We start from the raw sequence: 20,971 nt of genomic DNA, 5'->3' as shown, positions 1-20,971 counted from the left end.
AAAGGTCAAGCTTGTGCCACGAGTGTGTGAGTACTGTTTCAGAGTCCACCTTCATTGCTTCATTGCACATGATCAAAAAAAAAACAAAAACAAATGTTGAAGAGGAGGAAAAGGGGAAAAAACCAGCGAAGAAGAGCAGAAGATTCAGTGTTAATATTTACAGTTCGGAGGCAGAGAGAAACCTTTCCTCCCGCCCGGAAATGATTCTGTTTTATATTCCTTATAGACTCTTGGAAAATGAATATAAGAGGAAAAAGAGCATCTGAAAGATTGTTAGTGCACTTTTTTCTTTTTTTTATGATTTCAAATACAATATAGATTTATATCTAATCCATAAATTGTTTCAGACTATACAAAAGTGAACTGATCAGAAGGCATTATTAAACTTCATATCTACACATTTCCTGAAAGCTCGTCTTCTTTTTCTTTTATTTTTTTTTTAACAGTGTTCAATACTCAGTGCTGTTTTATTGTAGTGAGATTCTCGCCTCCCGGGCGAAGCTCGACCGCGCTCGGGTGGATCCAGAGGTTCGGGAAGCTTCGCGAGGTCGGCGACTTTTTGCGTCAAGCGAGATTGTTTTTGTGTTGAGAACCAGAGTGGTGGGTCAGCTCAGCAATCGGCCATATAACGTCCTGCAGAGGAGAACAGAGGATGTGCTTTCACACCTGCTGGTGCGTTAAATAAACCAGATTCGGGTACGTGTGGGCGTGCTGCGTACGCACCTGTGGCAAACCTCTTCTTGTTGAGGGACAGTCTGTATCCCGCCCCCTGCAGCTCCATGTCCACTCCTGACAGGGTGCTCCCATCGTTCATGAACTGCACCGCCAGAGTCGAGGGGTTCGAGGGTCCGTTTGACAGCTCGAACTTGGCCCTCAGGGACCCGGCGCCTGGGGGTTCAAGCAAACAAATACGCTCACTCGCCTGCGCTCTTCCTCACCGTGCACATTCTCCACGAGCTGTGAAAAAGACGACTTACCTTCATTTTCAGACTTTTCTGAGATGTCGCTCAGCTTCCACAGACACTTATTCTGCTCTGAATTCCTAAAATAAGAGAAAGAGATTAGCTGCTCCTGTTAAACGCAGCACTTTTTGTTCTCCCGCTGGTGCGCCACATCTTACCAGATGGAGCTGGGCAGAGACTGCATGCCGGTGACTCCCCCGTCGACAGGCACTAAGATCTGCACGTTGGTGAGCGGACCAGGGGAGGCCATGGACTCCGGGTTGTATCGGTAGTCTATCCGCAGGTCCGATGTGCTCGGCGTGCACTTCCAGTAAACGGTCAGGTTGAGAGGAGTGGAATGGATCCCGTCAGAGAGCACCTGAACACAGCAGAGCGGCGTGATCGTCCAGTTTAAACACGAATAAAGCTGCTCTGAGCGTGAGCGATGTTTGAGGCATAACACAGAAGTCTGACTCTCAGCTCAGACGGTCAACTGCAATACCGTTTTGCCACAAACACATTTAGTCGGTTTGCTGAAAGCGCAAATGCAAGTTACAAACAAAACTAATGGCCCTCCGACGCTTCACGGAAAACTCAGCGCCAAAACAAAAACTAATTCTTCTTCCATCAACAAAAAGCAGTTTGTTGATCTGACTCAGCCAATTCACGGGTTGTTTGTTTTACACCTCGGCGAGCTTATATTTCATTATATTCCAAGATTCTTGATCCACCGCATGTAAACTAAAACTTCTATTTGTCAGGAGAACTCCAAAAGAGTGGGGCCTGATTATGGGGTGGCAGGGCGGCCTTTCGTGGTTTGTGAGCTTGTGTGCAAACCGGGGGGGCCAAGGCTTGATGTTTGATGACAGTGCGGCTGAAGCAGCTGAGGAATCCTTCAATGAAGTATTTAACCCAAACTACAAACAAAAATCCTCCATGAACAGACATCAGTGAGCAGTTTTCATGTGTGTCGGAAGTAAAGTAAAAATCAGGGTTTTCTCGACCATTTTAAGTGTTTTTTCACAGCGCCGGAGCCAAAAAAAGAAAGTCTGCTGCCGTGTTTTGGTGTCACACACACCATGAGTCATGCAGAAGACGTCCTCTGACAGCGAGAGAGGCAGCGCGCCAGCGAGAGCTCATCGCTTCAGCAAACGCTCAGAAGTGCAACCACAGCGGCGGACGCGAGACGCTCACTGAAGACTTCGCGGCTGTGAGCGAGGATCAGATGTTCTGCTGGAAAAAATGAAGAAGCTACGTCCGTTTCTGGTAAAGGGCTGTAAATAAGGAGGGCCCAGCCTCAGTGTGAGCAGACTCCGTCAGTCTTTGAGCTGCATGTGGAGGCTGTCCTGCAGAAGATCTCCACTAAACTGAACGGCTCACAACCAGGAAAACCCAGCAAATCAGAGGGTGTCTGCAACACTTAATATTTATCAATATTACAGAAAATAGGTGGACAATAAGGCCCCTTAGGGACTCTGGATAAGAGGCTTTTATATATATTTCAAAGGGCAGAATAACCATAAAAACAGTCTAAAAATGGACTTCAGCATCACTCACATCAGTGTTTGCTGGTGTGCTCTGATTGGCAGGTCTTTCCTGGGTGAGAGCCAATAGCCTGCATGTGTGTGGTGCTGACAGCCCGGATTTTATAGGTCAAGCTTTCACAATACAGCTTTTAATGCACGAGGAAATCCAATAATAAACTACGGCAACGGAGCTATAAAAGAAGCCTCTGTTGGTTTGTTTTAAAGGCGATGTTATCTCGAGGCGGCCGGTCACCTGTGAGGCTGCCGCACGGTTTCAGAGAAGTGAATTTGATTAGATTTTAGGTGTTTTATGAGCACAAATGTGACTGTGAGGCTGTGTGGAAGGCACAGACAATGAGATTAAAACTACTGGAACATTTTAACAATATTATTTCTGCTGCTTTGGGCTCCGACAGACGGCATTATGAAAACACTCTGTCATTATTTCTCTTTAACTCTGGCTGTCAGAAGTGGCACATTTCACATCGTGAGCCACGCTCTGCTCATATCCCCTCCCTGTTCGCTCCCTCTCCCGCTTCTTTCGCAGACTCGTCCGCAGGGTGAAGCGCTTCGGGAAACACGACTCCATTCTTTAACTGCAGTTATTTTATGTGGATTAGGTTCCAGGCCTGACGCTGGCTCACTGACCTGGTATTTTAGGATGTCCACATTATAGTAGGAAGCTGAGGGATTCTGATCGGAGGCTTTTCTGAGGTAGGACGTCAGTGCTTGCATGTTGAACCAGAAGTCCTTGGAATTGGAGTCACTTTGGGAAGGATCGCTGGATAAAAGACAAACAGTCAGGACGACACACACACACGGAATAATCAGAGGCTCAATTATTCATTGCTCGTCTTGGCTTTGTGTGTAAAGCTCCAATAGCTTGGAAAAAACGAGCCTGTTACATCCAACCAGCTACTAAATCATGAATTCCACTTGATTCAATTAGCACAGGCCTGTGGTCTTCATGGATAACTGAGAGGAACCAGAGCAAGACACATTAAAAAAAAAAAAAAGATGTTATTTTTCTTCGCTTTTTGAGAAACGATACGAACGGGTCACATCGAATGTGTCTTAAAAAGAACGCAGCATTTTGAACTTGCGCTGCACGCGAGGGGAAACGTTCATTAATATAACGTTCATATACGTTGAACAGGTTCGTCTGGGGCTTGAGGAGGTGAGAGGTAAAACGGTGTGCGTCGGATGAAGCAGCTGTTATATGAAGCGTGCTGCTCTTTGCTGTTTTAGGGCGTGAAGTGTTTCAGAAGAGGCATGGGCTGCCGAGAACCTGGCTGTTAAAGTCTGGTGGAAAATACTTCCCTGACAGCTTAATGATAGGTTTATGTCAGATTACTAATTGAATTTCCTCTCACTGACGCAGACTACATTTCCTCGGTCCTGACTCGTATCACCGAGCCGCTTTTCTCTGAGACGCTGATGAGTTATCAGCTCGTCGGCTCTGCTGAGCTGCAAACCGGCCTCTTTGACCTCACCTGTATAGTAGCTGCTGGTTGGGGAGGATCTGCTCCAGCCTGCTGGTGTTCTTCAGCTTAAAGGTGAGCACGGCCGGGGAGGGGTTGGTGGTGAACACCTTGATGATGCCCATGGGGAACGACAAGGTCATCTCTCCTGTGATCTTCACGATGCACCTGTGGAACGCAGCCACAACGTTGTCAGAAAACACAAATTTAAGTTGACATCTTCAGATCACTCGTGTGGTCTGACCAGCAGTCCAAAGATATTCTATTTTATTTGAATACTGATGATAAAAAAAGAAACATGGAGCTGGAGTCTGAGATTGTGAGATCTTTGGCTCAACTAATCCTTTTATCACTCAGAACAAAGCTACATTGGACACATCTGGTCTAGTTATGGTTCATAGTTTAGCTCACTAACCCAGATGTTATGCAGAGATCAACCTGAGGCCCTTTTCAGAGTAGATACTGAAGATACCGGCTTCAGGTCACAGGTGTACGACACCTCCATCTGCACTTTCTTTCATACATCTGCATGCTTCTGTAGCCGAAAATAGATCCAGTTTCTGAACAAGTTCTGGGGCGGGCAGAGCCCTCCTTCGCTTGCGGTCGGCCTACGCTGCGGCGGTGACGGCCCACAGTGGGTCTCAACCTGCATTGCTTATGAAATGTTCCATTTGCTAATCCCTGCAAAAATAAGCCTTTTGCACAGCAGCAATTTAGCGGCAGTTAACCAATAAAAGGCTGTATGTTTTCTCTGCCCCAGACTATAATCTGCCCCATGTAGGTTATCCACCCTGAAAGAATGGTGTCAGACTAATGCAAAACATTCCACACATGCAGAGCGAGACGGAGACACACTCTGCAGAAGCAGAGGGCTGCTGAGGAGGGACCGTTCCAGCGGCACGCACTGCGCAGCTCCTAACGTTCGATGTGCCGCACTTAAAGTTCAAATATGGACAAAAATGTGTATGCGTGCAGGTCCACGTCGGGGCCTTTGAGCAGCAAAAGGTCATGTGAGACTCACTTAGTGGGATCAGCTCCTTTGAAGTAAGCATTAACCGACTCTGTGAAGGCCACGGCAATGGGCAAAGCATCTTGGGATGCCAGGGTCACAGGGCTGGGACCTCGAGACGTCCCTGAGAACCGGAACAACAGAGTTTGAGGTCTGTTGACTCAGCTGCGAGATCACACTTCAATAACAGCGGGGTCCAAAGCTCACATCAGAATCAGGACGTTTGATCATGCACATATGCATTATATAATATACAGCGTTTGTCAGTCAGGCATTCTGTTATTTTTCACACTGACAGCAACAAGGTGCGTTCAGAGTAGATCATGCTACAGCTGCTTTAGTTCAAATTAAGTGCTATTAGATGGCTAAAGTCAACTAAAGAGGCTTGTGTCAGATCATTCATTACATCACACGTTAATTCAATGCTCAAATTTTTATCACGTTAGGAGTCGATGCTGCAGACAGTCAGACAAATGTGAGAAATGGTGAATGTGAAAGAGAAATGCAGTCACTGCAAAGCAAGAGGTCCAGATGTCCATCCAGCCCATCCAGCAGACTGGTGTTAGTTTGAGTTAAACACAGAGGACGGTCCTCTTGTACGAACTTCCAACTGTACCTGCTGGAGTTTCACAGCGCTTCTCAAAGGTAGGCAGCTTCGCTATGAACACATCATCCTCTTTAGGCCAAATTAAAAGGCATGAGGAAGAGAAGAGGAGGTAAACAAACCCAGAGAGCACAACGTGAGGAGAGATGGTGGCAGGTGAGCCCTAGCTATGATGTGAATGCACAGAGATGAACGAACAGCTAACAGGTTTATGTTTATGAAATGTACAGAGTGGAGGTGACTGACTGGAGACACCACAGAAAGGAGTCAGTGAGGGAAACAAGAGTTCAGAAAGGCAGACTCACTTTGGCTTAGTGGAAAGAAAGGAGAGAGGAAGAGCAGCTCTGGCTCTGGGGAGGAGAGGGGGGGAGCAAAGGTGTGCTCGGCTCCTGTGAGGAGAGGAGTCAAGGAAGGAAGGAAGGAAGGAAGGAGAGAGGAGTGAGGAAAGCACATTGTGTTGCAGGGACAAAAGGTATGTGGCAGGCTGGTGAAGAGCTGGAGGAAAGGAGACTCAACAGGCAAAGAGAAGGAGGAGGCTGAGGACGCTTACCGACAGTGGGGGTGTTGCCGGCGCTGAGCGAGGCATTCGAGGACAAGGAGGAGGAGCTCTCCGCCCGGGCGAGCGGTGCAGCGGGAGGAGGGCTGGCGTTGGATGTCTTGGGTGGGCTGAACGGCCGTACCTGAGTGAAGGGAGTCCATCAGATGGGACGGTGTTACAGAATGGATCTTTAAGTGCAGTCAATGTGGGATAATTACTCACAATCTCATTGATTCCTGTGAGTTTCCCAGTGGGGAGTTTGGGCCTGGAGGAGGGTCGCGGTGGGGGCACCAGGGCTCCAGCTGTCAGTGGGGTTGTGGGTCGGTTTGGTACTGGCACTGCACAGAGAAATGCATGCGAGGTTGACTGGTTAGTGGACGCTAAACAGCTTCAAATCTGGCACAAACAAACATGTAGACACGCGTTGCAACTGTGCTTCATTCAAGGAGGTGCAAAACCATCATGCATCAAAGTACAACAACATGTTCAGACATGGAAATCCAAATAAAAACACATTCCAAAATGAATTTCACATAAAGAAACTCAAACCAGGCTGTGGGTTAGATAAGGAGCTGTAAAATCAAATCATGAAAAGGCAACAGAAAACATTCACAAATATGCAATCAGCAACCTCAAAAACAAAAAAACTGACATACAGTTCAAAAAAACAAAATCTAAAACTGAAAGTCCAAACCTCAGGCATGAGACAAGTCCCGAGCATCAGTAATAATGTTACCATTGAATATTTTGCTCGATGGAGCTGCTGCCATCGCCCTATCTGTGATCCCAGAGAAGACATCAGAGGGGCAGGGGTTGTCCTCCCGGCTGCCCGCCGCTTTGCAGTAGGCGTCAGCAGAGTCGTCAGAGAGGAAGCGGCTTGACCTGCCGGAGCCGGACTGAGGCCTCTGGAGCTCCTTGGCGGACGACCCCGAGCCCTGCCGGCGAGGTTGGGCGAAATTTTCACTGAAGGCGATCCACTGGCTCTGGGACCAGGACAGGGAGGCGAAGGCATCGACGCTCTTTGGAGGGCTGGCGGCAGCCGGGCTTTTGATGGGGTCGACCGGCTCGGTCGGCAGGGTGATGGGGGCGCTCTGGGCCCTCGCTGGTACGGGCTTGAGTGCTTGGAAAGGGTCTTCTGGTGAGTCCCAGGGGGAGGATGCGGATGAAGAGAAAGAGGAGACATCTTTGGACTGCTGGCTCTCTGCCAGCGGAGGTGAACGCTCCCGCTGTGGCGCCGTCTCAGCTGAAGGGGGCGACGTTATGGACAGAGGGCATAGAAGGCAAACCCATCAGACTTTAGTGAGAAAACGGTGAGCGATCCCTCAGCAGTTAGCGTTATTATTACCTCTATCTCACAATGAAAGCTTTATTGTGTTGTATTTTAGGAGGCATGCTGGCTGCAGTAAAGTACAGCTGTGGTCCAGAACATAAAAACGCACCTGAGGCGTAAGAGCGAAGCCGGCGTAAGCCTTCACACAGCGGTGTCGCATCTCTGCCTTGTCCTTACATAACTTACACTGCTTTCTAATACAGTGTGCTTTCTGTAATCAGTCTGAAGCCCGATGGGTCGATCATCTGTTTAGCCGTGAGACCGGTTAGTGTTAAAAGGCGGTGAAGTGTCGCTAAGTCAATGAGTGACGTGACCGTAGCGTACCTGCAGTCACGTGTGTGACCGCATCCTCACACAAACACCATGCTTATTTGCTGATTTTAGTTCAGTTTACAGAAACAGAAGCAAAAGCTGAACATAAACAACATGCAGAGCAGCAGCTGATGAAAACAGGTTTTCCTTTAAATGGCTGGCTGATACGCGGCGCACACACGTTTTACCTGATGCCTCTGGCAGAAAGACGTCTGAGTCATTCGTCAGAAAAGGTGGAGATGGAGGGATTGAAAGGAAGATAGAGGCAAGGTCTAACAAGAGAATTTGAATAAATAAATGAAAACAATCAATTTAAAACGCTGTAATGACAAAAGCAAAGTAAAAAAAAAACACTGTGTGGAACAAAAATGAGAAAAAGAGCACAAAATAAATGAAAACATGACATGAAATCCATACATTTTTACACTTTCTGCCTCCTTCAGTGAGAATTTAATCGTATTAATGCCTCAGAGACTTGTTTAATGTGTCATGTGTGCGTTTAGAGCTGCTAACACTGCCACACTGTACACAGGGAGATTTAACAGGCTGTAAAGGCCGACTTAATTCCCATCATCGCATCTTAATCAGGGCGCTCTGCGATGCTCTTTTGACTTTTAAGCCGAGACCTTTGACAGTAACGAGGCACTGTTTGACAACATACGTGCCAGTGGGCTTTATAGCCGACCCTCTGACCTCGACAAGGTGCCAATTAACTGTGGATTACGCTTAACCTAGGCAATGGGTCAGCGCTAATGTCACTCTGTTTAAACACTTGTGTCATGCACGTACAGCCATGAGAATCACACCACCGAGCCTGCGTGTTTCAAAAAGTCTGAAAGTAAAACAAACACTCAAACGTCTCAGAGCGAAGTTTGACTGGAGAGACTGAAAGGAGATTGAACACAGAGTAAGGCAGGTACGGCTCACAGCTGGAACGCGTAGGTACTGTTTGAGCACAGAGAAAACAGGGGTGGAAAAACAAGAAAAGGCAAACACTCTGGACACCCTGAGGAGTCAGTTCCTGCATCTGCGGCGGCCCAGAGAGGAAAGGCCTCCGACTGAGGGGCGAGGAAGAGGAAAGGAAGGAGAGGGAATAGACTTCACAGAGCTTAGAGAGATGCTGAGATCAAGGTGTGCAACAAGGACCGGATCACTGGTTCAGCCACAATGCGCGTAGCTCCTTAAAGCTAGAACGCTTCAGAGTTTCATGAAATCAAGCTAATTTTTTTAATATAATCTACAGTCGGTAAATTTCTGCAGTTGTCATTCAGTGTATTTACGTTCTTCCTTCAAATGGAACTCCTCAGCTCGTGGTTATCACACAGGAAGTCGTGCACTCGATGTGCTCAAGCGGTGAGGCTAACAATTTAGCAAGCTAACAAGTGGGTGATGTAATGCAGGAAATGGTGACAGAGGAAAAAAAGGCTGCTGGGAATATCAACATGCTCCTCAAACATATCTTAAAATTGCAAAGAAAAACTCTACAGCACTGAAATTAAAATATTAATTTCTCATCCACTGAAAACATGAACTTTCGTGGCCTCTGACATTTCAGAAGCGTCAGCAAACAGGTCACTTTTCGTCTTTGTGAATACCAAAAGAAGGCGGCCTTCACATGAGCAATGGCAACCTGTTAATTACCTCACTGTGCAGTCGTCATCTTCAGCATCCACGGTGAACTGAGCTGCAGGCTGCACACCCTCAACTACAGCCGCCAGGCGCGGCGTGAACTCTGACCTCTGCTGCGTTTATTACTGGCTGACTTGATTATTAAAAACACAGTCAGCTTGTTTGGCTGCTCTAAAAACTGATGCACCAGTCGATCTTCTAGGTACCTGTTCAACAAGTGTTTGCTGCAGTGTAACATTCGCTGTTACCACCAGTCACCATCAGAATTACAACTTTACAAGGAATTACAGGCACCTCTAGGTACACATTCAGACGTGAGGAAATGTACGCACACAGGAATCAAGATTACACCAGGCTTCAGGGATTACCTGTTGTCGATGACACAGAGAAAGAAGAACCTGCTGTCGGGCCGAACGGGTCCAGAGAAAGAAGGTCGTTGTTGGTCAGTCTGCCGGAGGACAGAGTGAGACAGAGTCAACTCAAACAGAAAGCAGCGCCGTTAGCTTCACAGTAAAAACATGCACAAACACAAACGAGCACAGCGACTGTAAACACGACAGCTTTTGTACGTACTCGTATGATGCTGGCACTCTGGTTTTCGCCAGCTCATCACCTGCAGCCAGAAAAAACACAAACTTAGGAGCGGCAGAGCTGCACGGCGTGATGACAGCAAATACGCTTCCAGGACCGCTAAAACAGAAAATAAAAACCCAACACAAGAGGTTTCCACCGACGAGGACCCAGAGGCATCTGCCAGAAGTCATGTTTAAACTACGTCCCACCTTAAACCAGAAATATAAACTGAGGTTTGGACTCAGCAAGTGAGAACCACCGACTCCCACCAAAGCTCACAGAAATACATTTGCAGTAAGATTCAGGTGAGATACGTGTTTTTATTGCCGCCTTTACGCGGCAAAACCTTCATATCTTACCCAAATACTGCAAAGGGTTAACTTCAGATGTGTTTTTAATGTGATGGTAACACTTCAGAACCGGGGATTTCGCATCTAAAAATAAAATCAGCCATGGTTTTGTTATTTCGTGCCCCTTTTTAAAGTGTTACGATACATTGCAAAAATCCATACAAGCAACCTGAAGCAGCACCAGTGAGAGGACCCGAACGTAAAACCAGTAAACGGAAACTGAACTGAAAGTCTGCAGAGAGGACGCAGCGTCAGTGGTGTTAGCTCGCGTCAGCTGGCTGCGTGAAAGGCTCCGATGAGGGGACGGAGGTGAGGGCTGGGGCAGATATGTCGAGGGGAGGGGGGGAGGCAGGGGCTAATTATTGTAGTGAAAACATACTCACCAGGACCCTGAGCCTTAGAGCTTAATGCAGACACTCCTGTGATCCCTGAGCGCATGTAGAGTATACATCTATCAATGCAACAGCTTGTGGAAATCAAGCCAACTCTATCAGCGTCTCAGCTGCAGAATGGAGTATTTTTACCACGTAGTTACTTACAAATGCAGTACGTGAGAGTAACTTTCTGGATTAATACTGTGTGCTTTTTCAAACCTGCAGCAGTAGAACTACTCCTAAAGTATTTCTCAAGCACTTCAAACCAAACCCTGAGCCAGTTTGCAGAATGGAAAAGATAATTTGTGACATGACAAAATATAAACAGCTAGTTAAGCAATTAATCTTATTTGTACCACGGGAGGGAAATATCCCTCAAGCTCACATTTACAGAGAGGAACAGTTATTTACTTTTTGCTGTTGGGATATGTTGGTTTTGGCTCGCTGTCTGGATTTTCCCTTTTAAAGACAACCTCTTTAAAAACAGCTCGCGCCAAGAAAAATGTAGCTGAGAAGTCGTACGGTCGCTCTCGCGGCCGTCCGACAACACAGATACAGAGAGGTCAGACGGAGAAAATACTCACTGGACTGGTTCCTCCGCATCTGTCCCTGAAAACAGAAAGCAGACGTTAATGAATCAGAGTTTTCACTTGCCAGCAGTTTGCTTAATTTGTTGGGGAAAAAAATATCACGACTGAGACCAAACTGCCAAACAGGACACATAAAACAGAGTGTTTGAAAAAAGAAAACTTTTTAAGGGTTTTTCTCGGCGTCGTGACGAGCCTCGACACCTTCAGCCTTTCGGAGTGTTAATGGATCAATATATGAGATTTCAAACCACGATGAGAACAGGAGGGCTGAAAACTGGATTATTAATTATTCCCAGTGGCCGAGGGAATTTTCCACTTCAGAGTTAAAGACAGTAAATCACAGGACTGCTCTCGACTCACGCATACCAGACGTTAAACCTAGGGTGAAGAATTCAGCGGCGCAAAACCATGCGCCCATCGGCCCGGGGCGGCGGAGAGCGAGCCCCCGACGCTACGCCAGCTTCCTTTTTCCCCCCCGGCGCATAAATCTGCAGCGTCACGCCGCGTCACACAAGACACGGAAGATACACTCTGTGGGTCACCAACCCGATGGAAAGTTAGAGCATCGATTTCAATAAGGAATTTATTCGCACAGGGAGAAGCTTTGGGGGGGTTGTCAGGAGAGGTGGAGGTGGAGGGGGGAGAGAAAAAGAAACAAAACGGGTTTAAGGAACATAGCAAAAGCGTTTAACCGCCGTGGAGCTGTGAGGCCAGGGTTTAGTCCCACAGGCGCTAAGCGGCAAATGGGTTCAATTACGGCTCTCGCTGGCCACACACACACGACTTCCACTGCTATTTCAATAAAGGGAACACCGCAGAGGGGGAACCGAACAGGAGGAGAAATGAAAAAGACAGAAAAATGAGCAGCGAGGAGGACGAAAAAAAGAAGAAAATCTCTCAATAATTCACACCAGATGATGCAACCTTCGTCACCACCTCGGATGTGCGCTTTAGCTTTAATTCAGGAGCTTTCCGTGAACGTAAAACAGGAAAAGGGTGCAGAGGAAGGCAGATGTAACGGCAACACACACAAACAGCAATCTGTCTTTTTGGGCTTTTTTTTTTTGTACTTTTAAGTCGAGAAAGTAATTGTGGGTTTGAGTCTCGACAACAACCAAAACCAAAGTGCAATGAACAAAGTCGAAGGTTTAAAAGAGCACATCTCTCCTCCTGAATCTTGTTAGGTTAAATAGAAAAAACATCCTCTATAAACTTGTAACTTATCTTTATCATTAATCCCAAGGGTGGAAAAAAAATAAAACATTTGTAAAAACTAGGCAGCGAACCCCGTAAAGTATTCAGAAATACCCACAACAGAGTCCCGTCTAGAACAAGTGGGCTGCAATAAAAGCCGCCGAGCGAAAGCAAACAAAGAAACGAGGAGGGAGAGAGGTACAAACGGCGAGGAGCAGCAGAGGAAGGGAGAGGCTGAGGGGAGGGGGCCGAGGCGGGAGGAGATGCCGTGACACTCGTTTAATGTGCAGCCGGGAGAGTGCGGCGGGTGAAACCCACTAGACCCTCTTCGCGACACCGAGCGTGCCCTCTCAGCCGCTCCACAACAACATTAACAACAACAGCAGCTCAGCGCGCACGCGGCTCATGTTTGCACACAAGCAGTAGTGGTTTGAAATTTTAATGGCGCCGGCTATTTCTGCAGAGCGGCGCAGAGTGATTCAGAGATTGATGCCGAGGGACAGGGAGCTGAATGAAGGGCTCCATGACTGAGGTCATGGAGCAGGCCGGGCGCTCTGTGTGCGCGCGAAGGCCGGCCAGCGCTGCGAGGATTTCCCTTAAGTGCCTACGAGGAGGGCAGCGTGCGTGTGTGAGTCTGCAGCAAAGGCCAACAACATCAGATACTTAGCTCAGAGATGACTGTTTGACATGAAAGAGCGAAAACTAAACACGAAATCTGTGCAAACAGGCACCTCACTGAAGAAGCCCATCTGATGCACGAGCTAAATTAGACATAACACATATGGCTTTCCAATCTAAATAAAATAAGCCTCAAGAAAGAGTGAGTAATGGTGAGCGCCTAGCAGAGGGATAGCACGGCTAAATGGCGTTCCCATCTACCCTGACGGAGGTTACATATTCTGCTGTTGCCCTCTAGTGTTGCAGAGGCAGATCAGATTTCTGCTGCAGGAGAGCAGCACAGCAACAGGTCTGGGCTTTGCAGTGTTTAGCGTGCGCGTAACGAAGCCGTACCAAGGTGGAGGGCGACAGGATGATGTTTCCGATGGACGCCTTGAGCTCGTCGATGGTGGCTCGGTTCTGATGCGTGCCGTTGTTTGGCTGAACGGGCTTGATTTCCACGTGGAACTTCCTGGGCTCGTCTTCGTCCTCTGAGTCGCTGGACGAATAGAAGGAGTTCTCTTTGGCATGTGAGCACATGAAAAAAGTTAAGGGGACAACGGCAACAGGCGCAGACCGTCCGCGGTCCTCAGACCGCAGACGGGTGTGAACAGAAAAACAGAAAGTCCTCCGTGTCTCACAGGCTGAGTGCGGACAGCATCGAGGCAGATGAAAGGATATCGTTTTCGTTGACTTCTGGTCTGATGCAGAAGCCCTCTGCGTCGACTTGGGGAAGATTCTGCAAAACACAAACAGAAGAAAAGCTTCAAATCTGACTTTGATTGAACTATTCAATTAACAGAAAGTCAAAATAAATGCAAATAAATTTCAAAGCAGCCAAATGACACCCAACTTATCTTAAAAAGGATTTATTTTACGGTCAAATGACATTTAAAGTGACATTTTCATCAAATTTTAGGTGAGAAATTACTTAAAAACTAACAGTAATATTAGCAATATGTGATTCAAAATACTGTTAATAATGAACTTGTTAGTTAACTGATGAGTGAATGTTTAAAGGATTTAATTATTTTTTCTCTCTTTGCAATTTAATCTGCATCTTTACACTAAATTTTAACAAAGTCAAAAGTTTACATTTAGAGGAAGTTTTAATCTTTTTTATCTGAATTTGTCTGATTGTCTTGAATGCAGCTGATCAACAGGCAGAAAGTTCCCCTTTCATTCAGTTTTACACAGACAAAGAAAAAAGAGTCACTTCCTCATCTGGATGCACAGCGTCTACAGTTCTATCACATATGGAAACGAGCGCACGGCGGAAACGTCTGTAACGACTCCAAACCCACCGAGGATCGCTTCACTCCAGGACCCCGTCCTGCACCCACACTGGAAAACACGCCAAGAAGCTTCCACACATAATATCTGGCTGAACAAGCGTGTCGTCACGTGCACAGAGAGCCAAGAGGAGCTAGCTAACACTTCTGCCACTATGACACATTAAACATTCATCCACGCTGCTTCAGACCATATGTGGCTGTGGAAATGTTTGATTTTTACCCCCCGAAACTAAAAGGTTTGGACGTGAGTATTTACTGCGCGTGTGTGTATCTGTGTGTGTATTAGCTTGCTTACAGCGTTCTGGATGTCTATGGCCCCGTAGTATCCGGGGGGAGCACCATTGGCAGTGTTCTACAAGAGAAATGAATGAATGAATGAGCACGTCTGAAAAACAAGCAGGGGGGAACAGAGAGAGAGCGAGAGAGTCACACGTTCGAGGAGGAAAACTCAGAGCAGGTTCAGATGAGCGAGAGCCTCCACCTCCTCGTGTTTGACACGCGAGGCTGAAATATCGACTCGCAGTTCAAGAAAAACTGGTGGATTCAGTAAAAATCATACTCACAGCAGCTTCGACTTCTGTGGACTCCCTGCAAGACAAAAACACAACATCACGACACAAAAGCCTTTTATTTTATTCTACAAAAATAAGCTGGTGTCATCTGCCACTCACGTGGAGTCTGTGTCTTTGTCTTTCCTCCGACCTGGGATGCCAAACGGCTTTCTCTTTCGGGGTTTGGCACCTTTGAAAGAAGCACAGATTAAAACATGACATACGAGTTTCCACATGCTTCAAACGTTCGATGTTTACTTCAGCGTAAATCTTAAACTCCGGGATCAGACTCACCTTCAGTAGCAATAGCTGCATTGCACTCCTCAAACTCAATGGGTCCTAATGAGACAAAAAAAAATTCATTTAGGTTCATTTGGCACAGAAAGGGTCAACGACCCACTGCTGTGAAAGCTGTGAATGTACATCACGCAATAATCACACACACACACACACACACACACACACACACACACACACACACACACACACACACACACACCATAAACACACTTTGGCAAACACACAACATGCAGTCTGGCGTGCCATAGCGAGTGTGTATACAAACAAGGCTGGGCTGCTCCCAGAGGGCAGACAGGGTCAATAGTGGAGTCAACTGTGTGTCTGGTGGCTCTCACAGAGATGTGACACTCCCTCCTGGGAACCCAGAGCTCACAGAGTCTTCCTCACGTTCAATCATGAACCGACTCTGAATGGACGCAGGAGCCCCGGCGCTGACGGCAAACAGCATGCATGAAGACTAAACTGAGCCGAAACTAAACCGTCCGCACGAGACACGCGACGGCGCGCTAACCCTATTACAATAAGACAAACAAGTCCAAGATTACACGCAGCGAAGTGTTTAAAGCCACATGGACAAATCTGCTCTCGGGCTTAAGAGATGCCCTTCTCTGCTTCTCATGCAAAAAGTGAGCAGAAAAAAAAGACCGTGTAAATAACAAACAAACAAACAATCCAGCTCACGCACGAGGGCGCAGGGCCGCTAAAATAATCAGGACGACCTCGATTAGCAGGTCGCGCTAACACGTCGTCGTATCTCTTCCAGCCAACAGCCATAATGTCACTCGGAGCGCAACCAGCTGTGGATTTATGTGAACAGAAAAAACATGGCTGTTGGTGATTCGGACGCATCGCTCAAGTGTCGAGAGAACGGCGAAAAACAACAAAGTTCACACTTAATTTAATGCTCATCAATTATACACATTTACCTCTGAGGCCCTGGACTGTCACGCTTTGGAGCGCGCCTCCAGAAACATCTACGGAGGCTTTTCGAAGGCGCTTTGACGTGCACACGCTCACACAAACGCACGCTAAAAGCTGTGGGAAAACCAGAGGCGAGGCATGCGATGAGCGCACGTGCCAATCAGAGAGATGCGGGAGGCTGGGCTGTTGGTGTGATGTTATTATCTATCAGCCCATGTGATCCATACGTTTGAGTGTAAAAACGGAAGCTGCGGTCGTGTGACTAGAACTGGCTGCTTAAGAGGAAACAACACCTCAAAGCTCAAAAGCCGTGTAAGTATTCTGAATTATTTTTTCTAAAACGCGTGACCTGGAAGACACGCAGCCTCTCAGACCAGATAGATCCGCTGCACATAACTAGAAAGCTTAATAGCTTGCAAGACGAGCAGGAGGAGGAGAGAGATGGGACAGGACCCTCTGGCAAGATTCCCGATCCGCTGACGTGCCTTGACCTGAAAACAACAAAGCTAATGATATTTTGACTCAAAATGCATACAGTAGCAGCAGTCCAACGCTGTCTCCCCAGAGGACGCCGGTCGCGAGCAGAATTGACGCATTGTTTGGCGTGTGCAGCGCTGAGTGAAGCGCAGGGAAGCGGCGAGTCACGAGAGGCATGCATCACGCCAAGTGAAGTGGATAAAGTACACCAATGACCGATCTACTCTACTGTGCAATATCAGGCCTCTTCACCGCCGGCGGATGCGCAGCGGCGGCACGAACGACTGCTTGTGTGCGCGAGCTCCGTGCCAATCAAAACAAAATTGGCGTGCTCATTCAAGAACCTTCTCTCATGGGAGGAAGTGAGCCATCGGGTCACTGTACTGACATGAAACAGGTGGGACTATTTGAACTATCTGACACTCGAGGTGTCTCTCTTCCTGGAGAGGAGGCTCACCATCGTCACCTCGTTTGAAAGCATCTCTCATCGAACGCACTCGCTGTCGTCAAAGGAAGGAAATAAAAGAGAAAAGAAAGGGGAAAATTACTGGAAAATTACAAATTGCGCTCCTTATTCAAGCTCTGGGTTGTGTAACAAACGCTGCGGCTCTACCAAAGGCCCGGCCGGAGCAGGAACTCTTTGCCGCCAGCGTCCTGCGATTGCATCTGACAATATTTATGCACACCAACTGCAAAAAAAGTCCAAACACCAGACATGTGAATATTACCTAAATCTGGGCCGACATTAGGAACTGTTTAAACATCTCCTAAACAGACAGACGACTTTGTTTATACAGGGGAAGATGTTTCTTTTCTTTCTACTCTCTGTGAGGGAAGCATGCAGTCACGCATGAGCGGAGAATGGTTTTTTAAATTGCATATGCTTCACATGGCACTGGGAGTGGGAGAGGGGCGGGGGGGTTTGCGTGTCTGGCCCACCGCCAGTTGACAGCTCAGCTGGATATCGTTGAACACTCCGAACCCCCCTGCCTCGCAGCGTGTCACTTTGGGATTGTTTCCGCAATAGAAAGTTTATTCAACCTCTCTCTCTCTGTAAAGGCGCTGGACCGGCCATCCGCTCAGCTATTTAATCAGGGGACAGGCAGGTTATTTTTCTGACAGGGCCGGGGCGGCTGCGCAATCCCTAATGAACAGCTTGATACGAGAGGAATTTTCTGACCGTTTTTTTAGCCTCAATTAATTCTGCTGTCCAAACAAATGAAGGCCACCACTCTGCGGATGCGGCGTCTGGACACGGGGGTCACCGTTTGTGTACACACAAACACAGCAGAGGTGAACCCTTTGTGGCCGTGACCTGACGTAATGTAGTACAAGTACAGGGATGGGTGAAGTAATTGGATACTTACGGCGGGGCTTTAAACTTGCTCGCATGCATCGGGTTTCACGCACCGGCGAAATCGCAGACGGTTTAAAACGTCCGGCTTCGAGTAAATGACTATTAATGAGCGTGTGTGAAAAAGAGGGAGGTGAGGGGGTAGAGCCGAAGGAGTGAGGAGTATTCCCTTGATTATTGTGGCATGGCAAAGTTTACACAAGAGTCATTGTTGAGCTCTGACCCCCTGAAAAGGTTGGTTCTGCCTGCTTAGTGCGAGCACAGCAAAGCCCCCCGTGTGTCACATGCTCACTGGAATGCCAAGCCTGCCTACCTTTTCAGCAGATTACTATGATTGACTCTGATGGCCCTCTCCGACTTCTAATTGCCCCTCTCCATACAGCCCTACCCTCCCCGCGAGGCAGGACCAGGCAGACGGCCCGTCCCCCCTCCCCGACCACTCGTTTATTTACACACAACACAGACGCCGACAAACACGGACTTTTAGAAGCAAACATATAAGACTTACCTGGCCTCTCCTTGCCCGTCCCTTTGCTCTCGGCCAGTTTCTGTATCAAGCTCTCCACCGAGGTGTTCTCAATGTTCCTCACAAACTCGTTGTGGACCTAGAAGTGCCAAAAAAAGTCATATTTACGGCTTTATTTGGAGATAACTTTCACACAACTGCAAAAGAACCTAATAAAAAATGCAGATTTTTTAACCTTTTTTTGTTCAATTTCAGTTTATCTTGAGCTCCAGTTCTCTTACAGAAGATGTAATCATGCTCTAACTTGACAGAGGTGTTTAACCAAGTGCGATTAACGACATATCCTTGTACCGGCAGCGCAGCCACAGTCAAACTCACTCAGTAAATATTGTATCGCGGCTCGCCGTGACCCGACTGAAGAGTGAGCGAAGAGTGTTCATCTAATTTCCCTCAAAAGTGGTGTTTCTCCCTGCCGAGCTACACCATTTTCAGGCTGTTGTTGCGTGTTTGTGAGTTGTGTAACTGCGATAAATCTAATATTACATTCACAGGCTGTATCCTATCAGCTTCACACGTTAAACACTGTGTTTACGGACAGTTTGAGGCTGCACTAAGTGAGATCCGTTGCGCTGGAGGAGACGTGCGAATCACTACGCCATGTTACGTAGCTTTTTTTGTCTTTAGTGTGTTTTTCCACTTGCATTAGTCTTTCCTGATGAAAGTGTAAAATGCTCATCCCTCGTTGGGGGAGATGCAGTTAGAGAAGCTCAGTCAGCAGACGTTAAGCTCCCTGTTCGGTGACTGCTTTTGACTTCTGTTTTCAGTTATGTCACAGCACACAAGAATTTCAAAGAATGAATAAAAACAAAGGATTAGCGTCCGGCGTTCGGTGCGATTTGTTCTGTGACGAACAGGACATGAGACAAACGCTGCCGTTCGTTCCCCCCGCAGCTCGCTTTGCCTTTAGTTAGTCTTCATGGCGTTTCTTTCTGTCGCAGGCCTGTGGAGATACTTTACTGTCATTCTGCTGCGTCAGGTTGAATCATCGCTGTTGGCACTGTGGCCCGCTGAAGCCCTTTGGGCAGTATCAGAGGAAGGATAGTGTTTGTTTGCTTGTTTGTTTTGGATGTGCATGTGTGCTTGTGTGTTTACTGAGGGGGAAGCGAGAGCGATGCACAGGCATGGGGATGAAGAGCAGCGGCTCGCTGCCATCTCACCAAACCATTTAGATGTGCGTGATACTGTAAGCGCAGAGAGGCTCCGCTATCAAACAAACACGCATACACACACATATGTGTCTGCCCCCCGCCCCCATCCCCCTCACGGGCCCCTGTGGCGAGGTGGAGTGCATTAGCCTTCTGTGCCCTGGCAGGAGAGGATGCTGGGGGGGGGGGGGGTGATGTGGGTGAGGGGGGGCAGGGAGGCTACCACAGTGAGGAAGTATGCTCAGTGCAGCACACGCGATCTGTCAGGTGCTGCTGCCACGACGGAGGTCATCAACCTGCGCGCCCCCCTCGCCTCACAAAAACACACACGCACACACAAACCTCATCCCGGAGAGACTTTCGACCACATGCTCAAAACATGCATCTGCCTTCAAGGGATCCTCACACACGCACACACACAAACACACACACACAAATGCTCACTTACAAAAACAAACACAGCACGCGAGCTCACAGGCACACCTGCACTCCTGTGAGTCTGAAGCTCTCGGCACGGGGAACAACACTCCTCTCTGCTCGTGTTTGAGCTCCGTGTTTCTATATAAGGCCTTTTCCTTTCTTTACGCCCCCCCCCCCCATGCTTACATTCTAACCCTCTTATCCTTCATGCTCGCTGCGCTGATGCTGGTTGAGCACTGTCCTGCGAGGCTGACATGATTACTTCTTGATTTCAGTGACACCTTCCGTTACAGGTACCCTGCTCTCTGCTGGTTTAACGTCCCCTGATTGACAGCAGCTCCGGCGCTGGAAGCTACATATAAGGCGAGCGCGATCGCCGTTGTTGCGTTTCTTCCCAGAATTCCCTTGTACAGTCAAAGTCACTCCCCTGTCGACCTGGTGGGTGTGTAAACATGGGGTCCCCAGCCAATCCAGCGAGGAGCTTCACTGGGATGGATTCATGCTATCTCACCTCACATGTCCAGGCGCTCTGACCGTCCAGTGGAGCACTGCCCCTCACTTACTTCCCACCTATGAACGCTGCCAGATGTGCATGTTCGAGGCGCCGCAGCTGGCGACTTTCTGTGGTGGTGGAATAGTTTTTCCTCTCTGTATCATGTTATAATGGTAAATATGTACAGTGACGGTTTATCTACATTTTTTAACATCACATCTTTTTGACGTTATATCTAATATACATAATAATATGTAATATTATTTCTGCCTAAATTCAGTAAACTAAAGACATTTTAGCAGCTGACAGACAGCTCAAATTAAAAGCATCAAATTCGACGCAGCAACACTGAACATGTCATATATTCCTGGCTGCTAACGT

At 47.7% G+C, this 20,971-nt stretch overlaps 1 protein-coding gene across 6 annotated transcripts in view; it reads right to left on the bottom strand.

Annotated features, from left to right (window-relative positions):
- Nucleotides 1–417: 417 nt before the first annotated feature.
- fcho2 (FCH and mu domain containing endocytic adaptor 2) overlaps nt 418–20,971 on the bottom strand; it is a 36,818-nt gene continuing 16,264 nt past the window's right edge. Inside the window, exons 8-32 of one of the 6 annotated variants that reach the window (XM_070989225.1) lie at nt 18,515–18,611; nt 15,249–15,293; nt 15,075–15,144; nt 14,967–14,991; nt 14,699–14,755; nt 13,790–13,847; nt 13,463–13,638; nt 11,252–11,276; nt 10,677–10,721; nt 9,944–9,983; nt 9,739–9,818; nt 7,930–8,013; nt 6,836–7,342; nt 6,322–6,437; nt 6,112–6,241; nt 5,867–5,950; nt 5,574–5,633; nt 4,970–5,081; nt 3,961–4,116; nt 3,116–3,248; nt 1,121–1,320; nt 978–1,042; nt 724–888; nt 579–633; nt 418–485 (exon numbers count right to left, since the gene is read on the bottom strand). In XM_070989225.1, coding sequence (XP_070845326.1) covers nt 611–633; nt 724–888; nt 978–1,042; nt 1,121–1,320; nt 3,116–3,248; nt 3,961–4,116; nt 4,970–5,081; nt 5,574–5,633; nt 5,867–5,950; nt 6,112–6,241; nt 6,322–6,437; nt 6,836–7,342; nt 7,930–8,013; nt 9,739–9,818; nt 9,944–9,983; nt 10,677–10,721; nt 11,252–11,276; nt 13,463–13,638; nt 13,790–13,847; nt 14,699–14,755; nt 14,967–14,991; nt 15,075–15,144; nt 15,249–15,293; nt 18,515–18,611 — 2,553 coding nt within the window. In that variant the 3' untranslated portion in view covers nt 418–485; nt 579–610. Of the gene's footprint in view, nt 634–723; nt 889–977; nt 1,043–1,120; nt 1,321–3,115; nt 3,249–3,960; nt 4,117–4,969; nt 5,082–5,573; nt 5,634–5,866; nt 5,951–6,111; nt 6,242–6,321; nt 6,438–6,835; nt 7,343–7,929; nt 8,014–9,738; nt 9,819–9,943; nt 9,984–10,676; nt 10,722–11,251; nt 11,277–13,462; nt 13,639–13,789; nt 13,848–14,698; nt 14,756–14,966; nt 14,992–15,074; nt 15,145–15,248; nt 15,294–18,514; nt 18,612–20,971 lie in introns of all 6 variants that reach the window. The other 5 variants (XM_070989227.1, XM_070989228.1, XM_070989230.1 and 2 more) reach the window with 5 other exon arrangements.

This window comes from Chaetodon trifascialis, chromosome 20 (genome assembly GCF_039877785.1).
Source record: "Chaetodon trifascialis isolate fChaTrf1 chromosome 20, fChaTrf1.hap1, whole genome shotgun sequence".
Lineage (NCBI taxonomy): Eukaryota > Metazoa > Chordata > Actinopteri > Chaetodontiformes > Chaetodontidae > Chaetodon > Chaetodon trifascialis.
This window is presented reverse-complemented; position numbering and strand designations above follow the sequence as displayed.